This window comes from Heteronotia binoei, chromosome 11, assembly GCF_032191835.1.
Source record: "Heteronotia binoei isolate CCM8104 ecotype False Entrance Well chromosome 11, APGP_CSIRO_Hbin_v1, whole genome shotgun sequence".
NCBI lineage: Eukaryota > Metazoa > Chordata > Lepidosauria > Squamata > Gekkonidae > Heteronotia > Heteronotia binoei.
In genome coordinates, this window is record NC_083233.1 from 49128636 (window position 1) to 49144940 (window position 16305).

A 16305-nucleotide genomic window follows, 5' to 3' on the forward strand; every position below is an offset into this window, starting at 1 on the left:
AAAGAAGAGAGGGTGGATTGGGGTTGGACATTAAACATGCCCCATTGCCAAGTAAGCTGAGAGTGAGTGTATTTTACAAGAACCCTTCACTGTAGTCCAATCTCCTTGAGGAAGGACCAGAGTGCATGCTTTGCCTAGGGAAGGTTCCACGTTCACTGAACCCTGGCATCGCAGCATTCAGGCTAGACAAAGAAAAGCCCACTAAGTGAGCCCCAGACATTTGTCAATGACTGCAATTTTTGGAATTGTCCTGGCTTGTGGTGGAATGGATGGACGCCGAGAGTTGTCCAGGGCTTCCTTTTGCGAGCTGTCAAGTGGGTGCGGCATAAAGATGCGAGCAGCCAAGAAGTACTCGAGCTGGGACAGCCATGAATCATGCGTGCCCTGCCCCCTGATGTCCCCGTGGACTGACAGTCAACTTGTTAGGGGACAGTTGGTACACGAGGGACCAGGGCCAAGGCATGCCCTCTAATTCAGGGGTGTCAAACTCATTTGTTATGAGGACCGGATCTGACATAAAAGAGACCTAGTTGGGCTGGGCCATCTGTGTACCTACTTAAAATTAGGTAGCAGAGAGATAAATTTTATCAAGAACACAGACAAACACAAATATATATTTTAAAATCTTAAAACATGCTTAAATAGTTAGCACTCATTGGTCTTAAAGGTGCTTTCTTTTGTATTTTTTCCATGGGATCCAGGGAACTGGGCAAAGGAAGCTCTGGCTCTTTCCTTCCTTTCCCAGGGATTTGGAGGGGGAGGGAGCCTCAGGCAGTAAAAGGAAGAGAGGCTTGGCTCAGTAGCTCTGCTGTGCAATTGAGAGCCTGGCAAAGCAAGCTATTTCTCCCCAAGGGAGGAGCCTCAGCCAAGGGAGAAAATAGGTTTTGTCATGTAGCTCCTGTGCAATTGAGCAAACCTTGCAAAGCAAGCTGTTACGCTGAAGGGAGCAAGATATAGGGAGAAGGAAGCAGATGACAGCCAGTTGCTCGGGGGCCTGATTCGGGCCCGGAACTGCATGTTTGACACCCCTACTCTAATAAAGAGAAAAGTGGGGATCACTCCGAACGCGCGAAACAGCAGGGGTCACTCGTGCAAGCCCACGTGAACCAAGGGAACGAGTGGGCCATGTGGACTCATAAGATGGGGGAAGGGCTGTTGGCGATCATCGATTTCAGGGGATTCCCAGAACAAAAGGGAACCCTCACAGTTTCCGGTCTTTGCGCGCCTCGTGGTATGTGTGCATTTTTTCAAAAGCTGCATGTTAATGACAGAAACATGGGTCTTCTGTTTAGTCCCGCATGGAGACTCGGGGTTGGAATATTACATCTCGCTGCTAAAGGCTGAGTTTTTGCCCACTCTATAGTTTTTGTACGTGCACGTCTCGTTCGAATCTCAGAGGGAACGGCTTTTGCAGTGGCACCTCCGACTGCCGGGAGCGTTGAAAGCAAGCTCCAGCTGGCGCACCGTTGTTTCGTCATCAGGAAGCGCCGAGCAGAGAAGAAAGGGCTGCTGTGGCGTGCGATGGCGCTGTTCCTTGTTCAGAGGTAAGAATCACATGGCCACTTCAGGTGCGTGGCGATCCCCGGTTGGGGGTCGGTAGGCCTAATGGGAGGGAGGTGTACGTTTTAGGTCAGCATTCACTTTAAGCGTTCTGACCGTGTCAGCAAAAATCCGTAGAGGATGCTTTTCAGCAGGCTTGAATAGTATGAGTTTGCTTCTTTCTGATAGGTTCTGAAAGTTCACAGTGGTCTTCCCTATAGGAGTTCCTTGAGTCAGTTTTGTTTCCTGTGTTGTTCTACATCCACGTGCAACCAGTAGGAAAGGTTTTCTGTGGGCATGGGATATAGCATCAGCAGTGTGCCTGATATGAAAAGCTGTTTCTGCTTTCCATCTAATCCAGAGAGCACGGTTATTTCCTGAGCTAATGTTTGTGTTTAACAGTGGATTGGATCCGTGTGAATAAAATTAAATTTTATTCAGGCCACACAAAAGGCAAGAGTTTGTAGTGGGGATCCAGTGGACCAATTGGAAGGGGGAAAATCTTTTGAAGGGTGGGATCTTCCATGTGAGGTCAGGTTTATTAGAGGTTGGGGCAGTTCTGAATCTGTGCTTGTTCTTGGATTGTCAGGTTACATGTATGATCTGGAGTGCCTTTTTGTCAGCTTTTGCTGGTATGTCTCTTTAGCCCTGGAAAATAGATACCTGATGTCTTACTAATTAAGGTGGAAACTAGACTACTGTATTGGGACTACCTCTGAATATGGTTCAGGAACTCATATAGAATACTACCACTGCTGTTGGATGTCTTCTGGCTGTTAGACAATCTTAGGATCTCCTGGCTATACCATGCGCACTGCCATATGATAATTATTGCTATTCTTGTACTCATACAGCATTTATATTGAAACCCCTACATTGGCTGCTGGAGTGTTTCTGAACTCCATTCAAAATGCTGGTTTTCAGCTGTAAACCCCTGGACAGTCTAGGCCTGGGAAGGCTTTGGGAATATCTTGTCTTTCATGCAAACCTCCCAGAGGCCCTTCTTCAGTTCCATCCTATGGGAAGATCTACTTGGCCTCCACAAGATGTTGTGTGTGTGGCTGTCAGGAAATCTGGGGGTTTCTCCCACCAATTGTTCATTTGGCTTCTTCTGTGATGGTATTAAGAAGCTAAAAAAGGATATTCTGTCAAATGCCTTTGGAAGATAGCAGTTTCAGCTATTGCTATTGTGGGCTGTAGTAGCTTTTGTGTTAATTCTAATGTGTGGCTTGAAGATATTTAATTGAATTGTTCTCTACTCCATTTTCAGAGTAAAATTATGTTAATAAGCAAATGATAAACTTGGCTGTTGTAGCTAATAGCTATAGACCTGACACGGAGCGCCCTGATTTTTTTTCTCATTCCCCTTTGAAGAAATCTTAGGCTAGGAGCTTTCACTTTATCTTGTGGCAGCAAATTATGTACATTAAGGATGTGTGAAGATGTGCTTTCTTTCACAATTCCTGACCATGTAGCCAGTAATTGTCATTGGATGACACTGAATTCTGGTATTACATGAGACAGCAAAATCTTTGTACCTGCACTCTCCATATACTGGTAACTTTATGAACTTCTCCCATGTTCCCCCAACTTTTTTCTATACCAAAAAGCTCCAAACAGCTTAGCTTTTTCTCATAGGGAAAGTACTGTACCAGTTTTTCTCATTTCTTCCAACTACAGTATCATCAAACCGAAGGGGGAGATAGGGCAAGCAGAGTAATATATAGTTCCTACTAAAGGTTCATATAATACTAGAAACTACAACTTTATTATGTTGCATTTTGTATCACATCTGGGTTAGAGTTAGAGACCACTTGCTACTCTTGAACTTCATTGCATCCAGAAACTGAAGTTCTTACTTGCAACAGCTGGAAGGGACCTTTCTACATTATGATGGGACTCACTGATGACTCCCATGTTGCAGTGCCGTACTGTAGAACAGCTGTAGCCATTGTATAATCCACAGATACACTGGTGATGAAGAGGGTGAGCCAGAAGACCAGTCTCAGGTGCTCTTGCAGCGGCTGCAGGAAAGGACAAGAGCCCGCCAGCTGCAAAAACAGAAACAGGGTAAGACAATTTCTGCAGAGCTAACAAAAACAGAGAATGAAATCTCAGGAGTGAATTCTGAGGAGGAATCACAGCCAAAGACCAAGAAGAGAAAAAGGAGATCAAATGATGGATTTCCTTGCACAAAAGACCAAAGAAAGCCAAATAGGCAGCCACAAGCTGATGAGAAGGAAAGTCCTGGAGAGGAAGATGGTTTGAGTAAGAGCAGAACTCCAAAGAGTGGAGGGAAGTCCAAAAGGCCACGAAGAAGAACTAAAGCAGGTATGTAGACGGAGGCTAAGCTTGATTTCAGGGACCAATGTTTGGGGGTTTGTTAAAATTCCTGTCGCATTCTCATTGTACACTGCAGTTGGAGGAGATCACTTTTATGAGGGGCATAGTCTGACTCGCATGATATTTTATGGATTGGTCCTTGCTTTCATAAAGAGCATATTGCAGGAGCAGTCTACTTGTGCAAACAACATAATGTTACTGCATCATGTTACTCACATAATAGTTTAGGAGTTCCTTCTGCAAACAGCAGCAGAAACACCCAAGCAGGGCAATCTGTTTCAAGCAGCTGCTGTTGTGTCTTTCATAAGTCTTCTTGTGTGAGCAGCTGTTGAGATGAATTAGCCCTAGTTTCCTTCCCTCAATGTAAAGTACATAGCCATGTGCCTTCTTGACTTTCGGGCCAGTGGGTTTTGTCTTTATCTTTGGAGATCCTCCCATAAGCATATGGAGGCACCCCTTAGGTTCAGCCACCCCAATGTTGCCTTTGACATCGGAAGTCCTTTATGGCATGAGGCCCCTGGGAATGCTGCAAGAACCCTTTTCTCTTAGTGCTCTTCCAAATTCAAATAATTTGTGGTATTTATGTATTTCTTACCAAAATGTTGGCTAACTAGGAAGTGATGATAACTTGAAGAGTCATTTGGACAACAGTTGTACAGCAGCAGCAGGAGATAAAGAGGATAGCTCTACACCTACAGAGAAAGACAGCCAAAGAAGAGAGGAGCAGAAGACATTGGATCAGAAGGGAACTCCTCTGCCTTCTCCTGTGATTGTCCTCAGCACTTCAGATAAAAAAGCTGTAAAGAAGGTAACCCACTGGCTGGAGCTGATTGCAAGTATTCTTTGTACCATAATGTTTAAGATGCATATGGAAGCAAACTGGCTGAAGTGATATTTGTTTCTGAGTAGATTGTTGAATGTCAGGGTGCTGGGGTGACTCTTTGTTAAAGCCTTGACTTAACTCTCTTCTAAGCCAATGAAGCTAGATGCTCATTTCTACTTTCTATCCTAAATCAGCACCAAATTTTGGGCTGGAGGGGAGGATCTTTAAAAAACATGTTAGAAAGCAAATTTTCAATTGGGAGGTTCGGAGGGGCATTTTGTCTTCAAGACAATTACTCAATGTGCTTTGTTGCCCACAGTAGCTTCCAAACAGGCTCAACTACATATGCGCTTCCTTGGATCGGGGCCACAGTTTCAATGCTTTGTCCATGTGACTTGCAGGTGCAGCCTTATTTGCCCCAGTGGCTTGCTCAGCCCAAGCTAGTCCAGAAAAGGATCAAAGAGAACCTTGTCCCACTCCATGATGTTCCAGAAATCCACCCTAAACTGAGGAAGAAACTGCAAGCAAATGGAATAGAATTTTTGTTTCCAGGTATCCTACCCAGGTGGATGATCTCTTATAATAAGAACATCTTTTATTTTGTATTCTGTCTGCAGAGTTTCCAAGCTGCATTTAAGTAGATGGCCAAAGTCTGGGAGATGGGTGCATATGGTTTGTTACCAGCTGGTGGAAATCTGGGTTAATTAAATCTTGGTGGGAGTTGCCTGTACCTTTGCAGTTCAGGAACCCAAGTAGACTCCCTTCCAGTGTGAATTGGGGGGAAGAGGGTTGATACATTCTGGGTGCTGGGCAACTAGTCTTATTCAGAAGTAAAGTGTGTGCTGGTATTTGGTCATCAGATCATAGGAAAAGGTCTTAATGTCTCTCCCAAGATTTCAATTGAAGTAGCATTATGTTTTGTTTTAATTTGTTGAACATTTTGGGGCTGCTCTAGAAGTGTAATTAAATACTTGACTATAGCACTGGATCTGAGCCTGCCATCTTCCCCTGGGACATGACTGTTCTGTGGTTGCATATGAAGGGAAATTAGGACAATTGATCCCATTTGTGTGTTGGTGAGAGGTTTGTCTGAGAAGCTTGGTTGGGGTTGGCAGTGGATAAGACCTTTTACTGGAAAAGTGATCCTGTCCTAGTTTGTGACTCTCTCTTTCTGTGTTTCCTTTTCAGTTCAGGCACAGGTGATTCCAGCCATTTTGGCAAGTGCAACTGGCGGGTTTTTGGTAACAAGAAATGGTTACCAGCCAAGTGATATTTGCGTGTCAGCCCCTACAGGCAGTGGTAAAACACTAGCCTTTGTCATTCCTGTAGTACAGGTGAGCTTTGGCTAGAGTGACAGCTGCTGGGCTGGAAGCCTGTGTGTGTCCTGTGCAAAATCAATGCTGCAATGTGTGTGCTGACTTGGGGGCTTGAAGGCAGAACTGGGGGGAGCTCTACAGACCTGTGCCTGTTATGTGCTTTCCAAAGAATTACCTGTATGGGCAGGTTCAAGTTCTGTTCAAGTCAGTTCAGAGGTTTGTTTATTTATTTACTTTAGATTTTTATCCCACCCTCTTTGCAAGTGGACTCAGGGCGTCTAACAATCATTTTAAAATAGCAATATCAGATTACAATTTTTAAAACGATAAAACTTAAACAATTAAGCAATTAAAACTACATAATTGGTGCTACACAGAGAAATTTTGATACAGGCAGATCACAGCTTTCATTCTTCCGCATTCTAATTATAATATCATAATTGGTTGACAATTTCTGTGGCTTTGGTCATAGTGTGGAAGTATTTACATAGTGTGGAAGTATTTACATGTTCTATCATGTTTAGGTCTTCTTTTCTCCATCCTCTTGGGTATTTGGGAAGCAGCCTCAGCATGGTTGTAGAAACTGTGTTCTTTACTTTTGGAATGACATTCCCCTAAATTGTTTCACTAGTATTCTACAAATGGCCAGTGGTTTGATTGGATAGTTCAAATGAATAAGTGAACTGTAGCCTTCAACCCCATTTGTTGCCTCTGATCTTGAAGGATGCCATGATCGTCCTGTCCCTTCTTGCCTTAAGTAGCCGAGTCCTGAAGTTCCTGCAGCCTCTGTGGGTTTTTCCTTTGTCACTCATCTCTCTGCCCTCTCTATCCAACCACAGCCCTGCTGTTTCTGCTACATATTCTGCTTCCCCTCCTTCCTTCCAATAACTCTTCAATAGTTTGCAAAAACTGACCAAAAATTGTGTAACTGAAACAGCCATTCATATTGTGCATTAATTTAATTCAGCCACAAAATTTTAATCTGGCTATACCTCAAACTGTTTTGCGCCAAGTTTAAAGCCACTTAGGTAAGAATTTGTAAGTGGACACCTCTGACTAGCTCATCTAGATCTCCCCAAAAGTGGCCTGCTGAATTTGAAGAATGCAGTATGAAAAACACTTAATGCTTCAAACTAAGAGAATTTTGCAATGAATGAGTTGCTTGCTTTCATGTATGTATTTGAGCAGACTGAGAACAATAATCTGCCAGCTGTTCCTAAAATTTTGACTCTGTCTTGGCAGGCCCTGTTAGAACGAGTGGTTTGCCAGGTACGAGCCTTGGCAGTCTTGCCCACCAAAGAGCTAGCACAGCAGGTAAGTTCCTGAATCTTCTGTCCCCTGCCCTGAATCCATCCTACCCTAGAAATAGGGTTTTCCAACTCACCTCTTGGTTAAAGTGCTGCAGGGGGTTGTGTATGATTTGGAGTTGGAGATCCTTAGTCTCCTACTCAGATGTATAGCTGAGTTGACTGACAACAAAGGTCTCATTTAGCAGTGAGAAGCCAGGGGGAGGGAATTCAGGGACTGAAGTCTGATTGCTCCACCCTCCGGACAACACTGGAAGGGAAGAGTGCCTGTTTATTTATTTGATTTATTTCCTACCCCTTTCCCGCAATGCAGGGCTCAACGTGGCTGACAACATTTTCTTTTTAAAATGTACAACTGAACCATAAGGTTCCATCATTAAAACAGATAAAAACAGTTAAAATTTTCACCTTCTCCCAGTACCTAGCAATATTCCAAAGAGAAAACACCTCACAGACCAATAGCTGCTGAAAATAAAAGTATTAGCCAAAGGCCTGCCAGAACTATTCTTTCTAGACAGGTCCCAGAGGACATGTGTCTCCTCCAGTAAGGCATTCCACCAGGACGGAGCCATGCATAGAACAGGGGTGCATAGGAAACAAGGGGATGGGATTACAGACCCATGCCAGCACCTATAGACTTCACAAACAACAGGCGTCCAGTAAACAACTTTTATTCAACATCTGGTTACAGTTACCATGTTTTCTGGTTGCAGTTCCCAGGAATCATGTCACTTTGCTCTCCATGTCTGTCATTCCATGCCTTCACCTCCTGCTCTGTCCTCCCACAGACCCCTGTCTTTAGGGCCATCCTCAGCATCTGGATCCTCCCCACTTCCTGGCACTAGTCCAGGCCCTCTGCATCAGGGAACTCAATCTCCACCATCAATGGCATCTACAGCCAGCCAGCCTCTCCTGACAGTGTTAGTCCTGGCCACACCTGGCCCACAGTCTTTCCCTGCTGTGTTGCTTCATCACCTGGGCTTACAGGTGGGTTGTCAAACTCTCCTCACCCCAGGTTAAATCACTCCCTTTTTCCAGTCCTTACAAGCCACTGCAACCCTCCCCACCAGTTTGTTTTGAGGTGGGGAGGGGTCTCTTAAAGACTCTCAAAGAATAACTCATACCCCAAGATCTTTCTGGTCTCTAAGGTTCTACTGGCCTTGAATCTGATTGCTTTATTGTAGACCAATATGGCTGCCCTCTGAAACTACCTTCCAAAGCTGTACTATTTATTCAAGTTGCCTTTGGAGATAGTGAGCCAGTTTGGTGTCATAATTAAGTGCACGGACTCTTATCTGGGAGAGTGGGTTTTAATTTCCCACTCCTCCACATACAGCTGCTGGAGTTACCTTGGGTCAGTCATAACTCTCCCAGAGCTGCTCTGCTTAAGAACAGTTTCTGTTAGAGCTCTCTCAGCCCCATCTACCTCACAAGGTGTCTGTTATGGGGAGGGGAAGGGAAAGGAGATTGTAAGCCACTCTGAGGCTCCTTTGAATAGTGAAGGGTGGGGTATAAATCCAATCTCTTCCTCCTCCTCTTTCTTCTCATGCACAGTTATTGCTTGTCTGACTGGGTTTAACCCCTTTGATTATGCACTCATGTTGTTTCCTCCTCCTGCTGCTTCCTCAGTGATCCAAAAGTGCAGTTAAGGTGGCTGCTGAGGGGTGACTGAGGCTGGGCTGACTCCTCTGCAAGCTTGTTCTCACCTTTCCCCTGTTTTCCTCATTGACTCCTTCCTGTAGGTGAGTAAAGTATTCAACATTTACACGGATGGAACGGGATTGAAAGTCGTCCAACTGACTGGGCAGAAGTCTTTTGTGAAGGAGCAAGAGTCTCTTGCTGAGGAAACGTAAGTTTCATTCTCACCTTGGTGTCATTTGTCTATAATTTTGTTGGGTTGGCTCATTGATTGAACAGATGGTGGTCTTAAAACCATCTGAGCCACAAGCTCGGAGGAGTGCTCGTCTGACTGTGCTTTCTCTCAATCACTCCAGCCAGGGTTGCCTTCTGAGATTATAGAATCCAGTAGTTGGCTCAGAACAGTATTGTGAACATTGTGTTTCAAAAAACTCTGAAAGGAAACCCGAGCATTAGCTCACATGGGTGTGTGGGAATTGTTCTTGCAGTGACTTGTGGGATATCCTGAATGAAGGATCACAATCCAAAATGAACAAACTCTTGGTCTGGAATTCCACAATTGCTGTGGCTAGCCCTGAGGGGTCCTGGCCCGATGGATGGCAAGGCCTTTAGGGTTAAGAGATGGCTCCTTAGCATTGCCTGTCCTTGTTTGTCCAGTATGTGCCTTCACATACTCACAAAATGGTGTCAGTTACATCCCATAGAAAGCTCTCATTCACTGGCATTTCTCAGGCTAACTGGATTTCGCAGTCTGGCAGACATTGTTGTAGCCACCCCGGGGCGCCTGGTGGATCATCTTCAGCAGAGTCTTCAGTTCAGCCTTAAAGAACTTCGTTTCCTGGTGAGTGGCACATGTTCCTGTCTGAACCCACTGTATACACTTGCAGTGAGCACCTGGCTGCTTGAGGCCACTGTACTTCTTTCCAGAAGTTACACTATGGACATGTTTGAATCCACACTATTCCTTTATGCAGCTTTTGAGACCTCCTTGCCCTCAGGAAATAATTTAAATAATTGCAAGGGATCCCATTCCTGCAGCTACTGAGAGGCAACAGAATAAATACTTTTTGAGTTTTGTTCATGTATTGAAAAATATCAGCCACTTTAAATACAAAACAGAAGCCTCAAGTAGTCCATACTTATAAAAGCAGTGGAATAGAAAGGATATTGAAAAGCAGTTTAAAAGCAGCAGGGGATGCCCAGGGCCAGGGAGTTCCACAGTGGTGGGGCATACATTCTCAAGACCCTCTTTCTATATATCTTGGTTGTATGAAGTTAGGATGATGGGGACTGTTTTGGGTTTCACACCTCAAGGAGTAGTCATTTGTGCCACCTGAGCAACTCTCCTTCCAAAGTCCTTTGCCTGTAAAAGGTGCATTCAGAGGAATAGGTCTTTTCTTGAAACCTCCTCCAGCATTTGCCCTGCAGCAGAGATGGTGTCATCCCCCATAGGCCTTAATCTGTTTACTTGCAAACAAAAATTATATTAGCACAACTTTGGATCTGGTTTGGGAGGCTGTGCTGGGGTTGTGTGGGTGAGGTGCACAGAGGCTACATTCAAGTCCCCTTAATTCAACTGGGAACATTATGGGCTTTCCTAACTCTCTCCTGCTGAGATAAATGGGATGTTGACAAAAGTATTTTTCACTTGGCTGTTGTAGTGCACATGTCGGGTTTCTTTCTTTGTGTTTGTGTGAGTGGCAGTTTTGTGACCTTCCACTGGCTGAGGCTTTTCAGCTCCCAAATGGAATTGATACGATCCTTATTCCTGTTTCTCAGCTGCGTGTGCTTTTGTAAGCCTCTGCATGGTTATACTAGGCATGGCTGCATAACCATTCAGTGTGTCAGTAAGAGTTTATTAATCCCTAATCCCATTGTTCAGTTTGGCTTTATTAAAGCCAAACTGAACATTTGCGGACTTTATCTTTTGCTCATTTGTACATGAGGGTAGATCATTGATGAAGCAGACCGCATGATTGACAGCATGCACCAGGACTGGCTATCCCAGGTTGTGAAGGCTGTGTACAGACCTGATGAAGGCACTGGACCTTGTCAGCTGTTCAGGAGGGCAGCTCAGGAGCCTATCACAGCAGCCAGGTGAGTGAGGCAGCAGGGACTAGGACAGAGATGTAGAAAGGTGGTTAACTGACAGCCAGTGGAGGCAGAGGGGCAAAAGATTAGGGTGCCCCTGAAAAAGCACAGGAGGCAGAGCAGTGGAGATAACAGCTCCTCATTCTTGGAGGTTCAGTCAGCCTCTTTTATGACTTAAGCTTTAAAACTTCCATGGTCAGCAGTTCCTGGTAAAGATTCAACACCTGTGCTAGTTCTAGGATGCCCCCATGAACAGGCTGGAACCTGAAGGCTGTCCTATGGATTGCAAACCCATGACATGCAGGCCCGGTGCTAGAGAAGTCTTTTTGGGTGCGGGGAGGGAGGCGTGGGGCAGCAGTGGCCATGGAAGGCGGTGGCAGGAAGTGTTTTCGGGGAGGCAGTGGCAGCTCATGGCACCCCTAGGCCAAGTGGCGCCCAAGGTGGCCGCCTACTTGGCCTACTCCCATGTGCCAGCCCTGCTGACATGTAGCTGCATTCCCAGAGAATGGAACAGGCCTGGTAAAAAGCTGAAGAGCTCCTTTGCAGGAAGTGAATGCCTTCTGTTTTTCAGAGCCTTCTTCCCTCAGTTCCCTCTGCAAAAGCTCCTCTTCTCAGCCACACTGAGCCGGGATCCAGAGAAGCTGCAGCAACTGGGCCTCTATAAGCCTTGCCTCTTTACTTCTGTCTACTCCAAGATGCAGCCCGATGGCACTGTAGCACAGCAGGAGACTGAGAAGAAATATACCCTCCCTGAGGGGCTCTCGGTAAGAAATGTGGCTTTTATCACCATAATGCGGATGATTGGCACAAAGTCTGGCACCTCCTCTGTCCAAAGAAGTGGCAGTGCATTTGGGGAGAGCCCAAGTCTGCTTGCTTGAGGGGTGTGTGTGTGTGACATGCAACTTTCCAGCATTCACTTTTACAGAAAGGCAATGACCAAAGTCCAGAAGATGTAAACAGAGGTTAGTATTTCAGGCAGTTCCCTGAAATAATATAGGGCATGGGCCAGGCAAGAGCAAAAGCAGAGTGACTTGGCTTGGGAAGCTGTTCAGAAAACAAGGCAAATGAGTCAGCAAATGTTTGGCGGCTTCCTAGGCCAACTGATTACACCATCTGCATGCATTCAGTGTTCTGCGGTTATTTCCTAGGATGCTGGTTTTGTGATTGAGCCTCTGTGACTTACGGGTGGAGATCATGTCAGTGGAACACATCAACAGTTTTTTGTGATGGATAGAATCATTTGCAGAGATAACAGCCAGGCCTGGTGCATCCATTAGGCTGCAGTAGGTGGCTGCCTGGAGTACCAAGCTGGGGAGAAAGTGCTGGTTTGGGCCCTCCCACCCTCCCTTGCTTCCAAGCGGGTGGGAATAGTCTGCTCGGAAGTGGCAGCGAGACTCCCGGTCTCAGTGTGTGTGTTGCCGCCGCCTGCCATTGTTCCGCCTCTAGGATCACAGACGCAAGAGGCATAACAACAGTGGGCAGCAGCAGTGCACACTCTGAGACCGGGAACCTTGCTGCTGCCCTCGCTGGTGCTGATATTGGTGCATCAGCAGCACCTTGTCTGGGGTGCCGGCCTTGGGCCACCACTCTAGTGCCACTGCTGATAACAGCCGTGAGTAATTTGTAATCTGGTAACTTGTACTTGAGATAATAAAACCTGAAGCCTTGGAGTGGAACACAAAATTCATATCATTGGTGGCAAAAATGCACTGAGTGATTTTTTTAATGAGCTTTTGAAAATTAGATTCTTTTAAAGATACGCATGAATGCCATCCTGTTGAGGAGCATGAGCAATTTGGTCTGCTGATGGTTTAATGCTTCTGATCCTATCAAGGAATATCAGCTTTGTGGGCAGTGGCTATTTGTTCTTGTTTTCTGCAGCAATATTACGTGCCCTGCAATCTGCGGTCCAAGCCACTGCTCCTTCTGCATTTTCTGCTGAGAATGAAATTCAGCCGAGTGCTGTGTTTCACCAACAGCAAAGAAACTTCCCACAGGTGAGTGCTGAGCTTGACACCGGGCTGGGCTGGCTTGAGTCTTGGCTAGCAAGCCAAAAGGTATATCTCTCTTTCCCTCACTTTCCCCAGGTTGTTCCTGCTTGTTCGAGCCTTTGGAGGAGTGAATGTGGCAGAATTCTCTTCCCGATTGAGTCCAGCAGAGAGAAAACAGGCCCTGAAGGGGTTTCAACAAGGGAAGGTCCAGCTGTGAGTAGCCACTGAAAGCTTGAGAGTGCAGCTGTTCCATGCAAACCTGCTGGACTGCCCATTGATTGCAGGGGGTGGGCAGGTTTGTTTTTATCCCGATCTATTTCCAAGGAGTTGAACACAGCAGACATATTTAGATGCTCCAATCTCTACATCACATTGGCTCTCCAATTAACAATAGAATTGGAGAAGCTAGTGAAGTTGTGTTGCACCTTCCAGGTTTGCATTAGGAAGTTCCTGGTCTTTTGTCATTTCTAGAGAAACTTACATGAGCCTTGCCTCATTGCCTCTGTTTCTAAATATGAAAAGCCATTGTTGCTAATCTATGTCTAACCCCCTCCCCCTCTGTATATTAATGGTCAGACATGGTTGGAGGTGTCCTGACTTGGATAGCCCAGGAAAGCCTGATTATATCAGGGCTCAGAAAGCTAAGCAGGGTCGGCCCTGGGCAGTACTTGTTTGGGAGACCACCAAGGAAGTCCAGGGTCGCTGCACAGAAGCTGGCAATAGCAAACCACTTCTGAACATCGCTTGTCTTGCATACCCTATGGGAGTTGCCATAAGTTGGCAACCTGACAGCAAAAAATCTCTCTTCAGAATTACAATATTAATAATAACGTGGTGGGAGAAAGTGCTGTCCAGTTACGGTTGACTTATGTTGACCCAGTAGGATTTTCAAGGCACAAGACATTGCGAGATGGTTTGCCATTGCTTGCCTCTGCATCACAACCCTGGTATTTCTTGGAGGTCTCCCATCCAAATATTGGCCAGGGCTGACCCTGCTTAGCTTTCGAGGTTTGACGGGATCAGGCAAGCCTGGGCTTTCCAGGTGAGTGATGATAATAGCACAAGCAGCACAAAAGTGAATTAATGGAACAGGAGGAAGGGCATCCGCTTGGCATGCAGAAGGTTCCGCGTCCAGTCCCCTGGTATCTCCAGGCAGTAGATGATGTGAAAAACCTCTGCCTGAGACCCTGGAGAGCCTCTGCCAGTGTGAGTAGACAGTGCTAACTATGATGTACCAATGGTCTGATAAGGCAGCTTCATGTGTTAATGTGAGATCCGGAGACTGGCAATCATAGCCAGATCTACTTTGTCCCTGTTTGGGCTGTGACAAGGTGAGCACTTAATACCTTTCCTTTCAAACAGTTTAATCAGCACGGATGCCACCGCTCGAGGAATTGACATCAGAGGAGTGAAGTGTGTCATCAGCTATGATGCCCCTCAGTTTATCAGAAGCTATGTTCACCGGTAATGTCTCCCAAGAAAACAGTTTCTTTCCTCCCCACCCTCCCAAAGATTTGGATTCATTTGTTTCTGAGAGCTTGAAGTCTGAACCGGGCTGCTGGTGAAATGGGCTGTTCTTCTGCTGTCTTCTTTCAGGGTGGGTAGAACAGCTCGTGCTGGAAGAGCCGGCCTGGCCTTCACCATGCTGCTGAAAGTGCAGGTATGTTGTCTGCTGGCTTCTGGTTTCTTCCCAAAATTTGCGTCTGCTATGAACTGTGTTGGTTGCAGAGGTAAGTTGCTTGCTCTGCTTCCTGGAAGAGTTTCAAGCCTTGGGGTAGCAACAGCCCTGAAAAGGAAGCCTTCAGGGTCTGGGGTGGGTGGGACTGAAGCTGTGCTGTCTGGATGCTTTGCTCAATTGCAGGGCTATTTCTAAGAGTCCTTTTGTTTCTTGGGAAGGGGGGTTGGCTGACTGGCTCTCATTGTCTAGGAACGCAAATTCCTGAAGATGCTGAAAGAAGCTGGCCTTCCTGAGTTGGAACAGCAGCTAGTGAAAAGCGAGAGCCTCAAGCCTCTCCTCCAGCAGTATGAGGAAGCCCTGGCTGAACTCCAGAAAGTTGTCAAGGTACCACTGGCTTATGGGAGGGGACCTCAACTGTAGACAAAAGTAGGAATCTTTCATTTGGAAGTCACTAGCAGCGGAAGAAGCAGCCAGGCATAGCTGACAGCTAAGAGGCCAGACCTCAAGACCACTGTATCAGGGGCAACCTTAGCAATTTTAGAGAGCACCAGGCCTGCATTGATTGAGTGTGGTGTATTTACACTCATGGGCAGAAGAATGGGCTGAGGGACAGTCTAACAATCAACTTACTGAGGCTCTCTGAGAACATTAGCCAGGCATGATTTTCTTTGTCTCAACAGGAGGAGCAAGTTATGAAGCGATTCTGAACAGCCAAGGGAATGGAACAGGTGCTGGTACAGAAAGCAAGGAGTGTAACATTTGAAAGCAGATACCATTACTAACTCCAAGAGAATGGGGAAGTGAAAGAGGAATGTCCATCTGAAACTTGTGCAGAGCGAGATGCCAGCCTCCCTTTGTTCTTAGAAGAACAGCAGAACATTTTTAGAGGAAAGGCTCTTTCCCAGTGGGGCTTTAACCCAACCTGAAAAGGCAGAGAGTCTCCAGTCTCTTCCTGGGAGTAGTCTGACTCCTGTTCAGCCTTCCTGACAGAGTGGTTCACCTTCATTGCCTTGTCGTCTTATCATGGTCTCTTATGGTTCAATTGTGCTTCCAGCGGTGACTACTGGTGCTCCACGTGAAATGCACTTTCAGTGGGAGAAATAGTATTTAAATTAAAATGGCTTTGTTTCTTGGTATGAGCAAGATTTTTCCTTGGAGAATTTGTGTTTGTGAGCAAGATGATTAATGGGTGTACTTGGAACAAACTTGGGAGCAATAAAATGTTGCAAAACTGCCCAAACACAGTATTTCCAGATGCAGTTAGTATACAGGTGGCCATGCCCCATTTAGTGAGACTGAATTACAGGTGTAAATTTCACAATGTATGAAAAAGTACTTTTTTTCCCCATCTACTGCCAATCACCTTCCTTGTATGATTTGACTTTTGATAATATTAAGGATATTCTCCCCTTTTCTCCTCTCTACCTAATTTTATAAAGGTAAAGGTGCAAGCACCAATTGTATCCGACTCTGGGGTGACATCGCATCGCAGCATTTTCATGGCAGACTTTTTACGTGTTGGTTTGCCATTGCCTTCCCCAGCCATCTACACTTTCCCCCAAGCAGTAAGACACCTTGA

At 45.8% G+C, this 16305-nt stretch overlaps 1 protein-coding gene across 1 annotated transcript; it reads left to right on the forward strand.

Annotated features, from left to right (window-relative positions):
• Positions 1-1460: 1460 nt before the first annotated feature.
• On the forward strand, positions 1461-15862 carry DDX51 (DEAD-box helicase 51). Its single transcript, XM_060249842.1, has 16 exons — positions 1461-1544; positions 3506-3870; positions 4497-4690; positions 5107-5257; positions 5894-6039; positions 7264-7335; positions 9071-9177; positions 9699-9807; positions 10918-11063; positions 11629-11821; positions 12939-13054; positions 13145-13261; positions 14411-14512; positions 14645-14708; positions 14976-15110; positions 15407-15862. The coding sequence occupies exons 1-16, from the start codon at positions 1522-1524 to the stop codon at positions 15431-15433; spliced, it is 2067 nt and encodes a 688-aa protein (XP_060105825.1). The 5' UTR covers positions 1461-1521; the 3' UTR covers positions 15434-15862.
• Positions 15863-16305: the final 443 nt, after the last annotated feature.

What these genes read in the sequence shown, in the direction of transcription:
- DDX51 (XM_060249842.1), top strand. Translation starts at nt 1,522, where the DNA reads ATGGCGCTGTTCCTTGTTCAGAG. An exon ending in GAGTCTCTTGCTGAGGAAAC is followed by an intron (nt 9,178 to 9,698) that starts GTAAGTTTCATT and finishes GGCATTTCTCAG; the next exon opens with GCTAACTGGATTTCGCAGTC. An exon ending in AACTCCAGAAAGTTGTCAAG is followed by an intron (nt 15,111 to 15,406) that starts GTACCACTGGCT and finishes TTGTCTCAACAG; the next exon opens with GAGGAGCAAGTTATGAAGCG.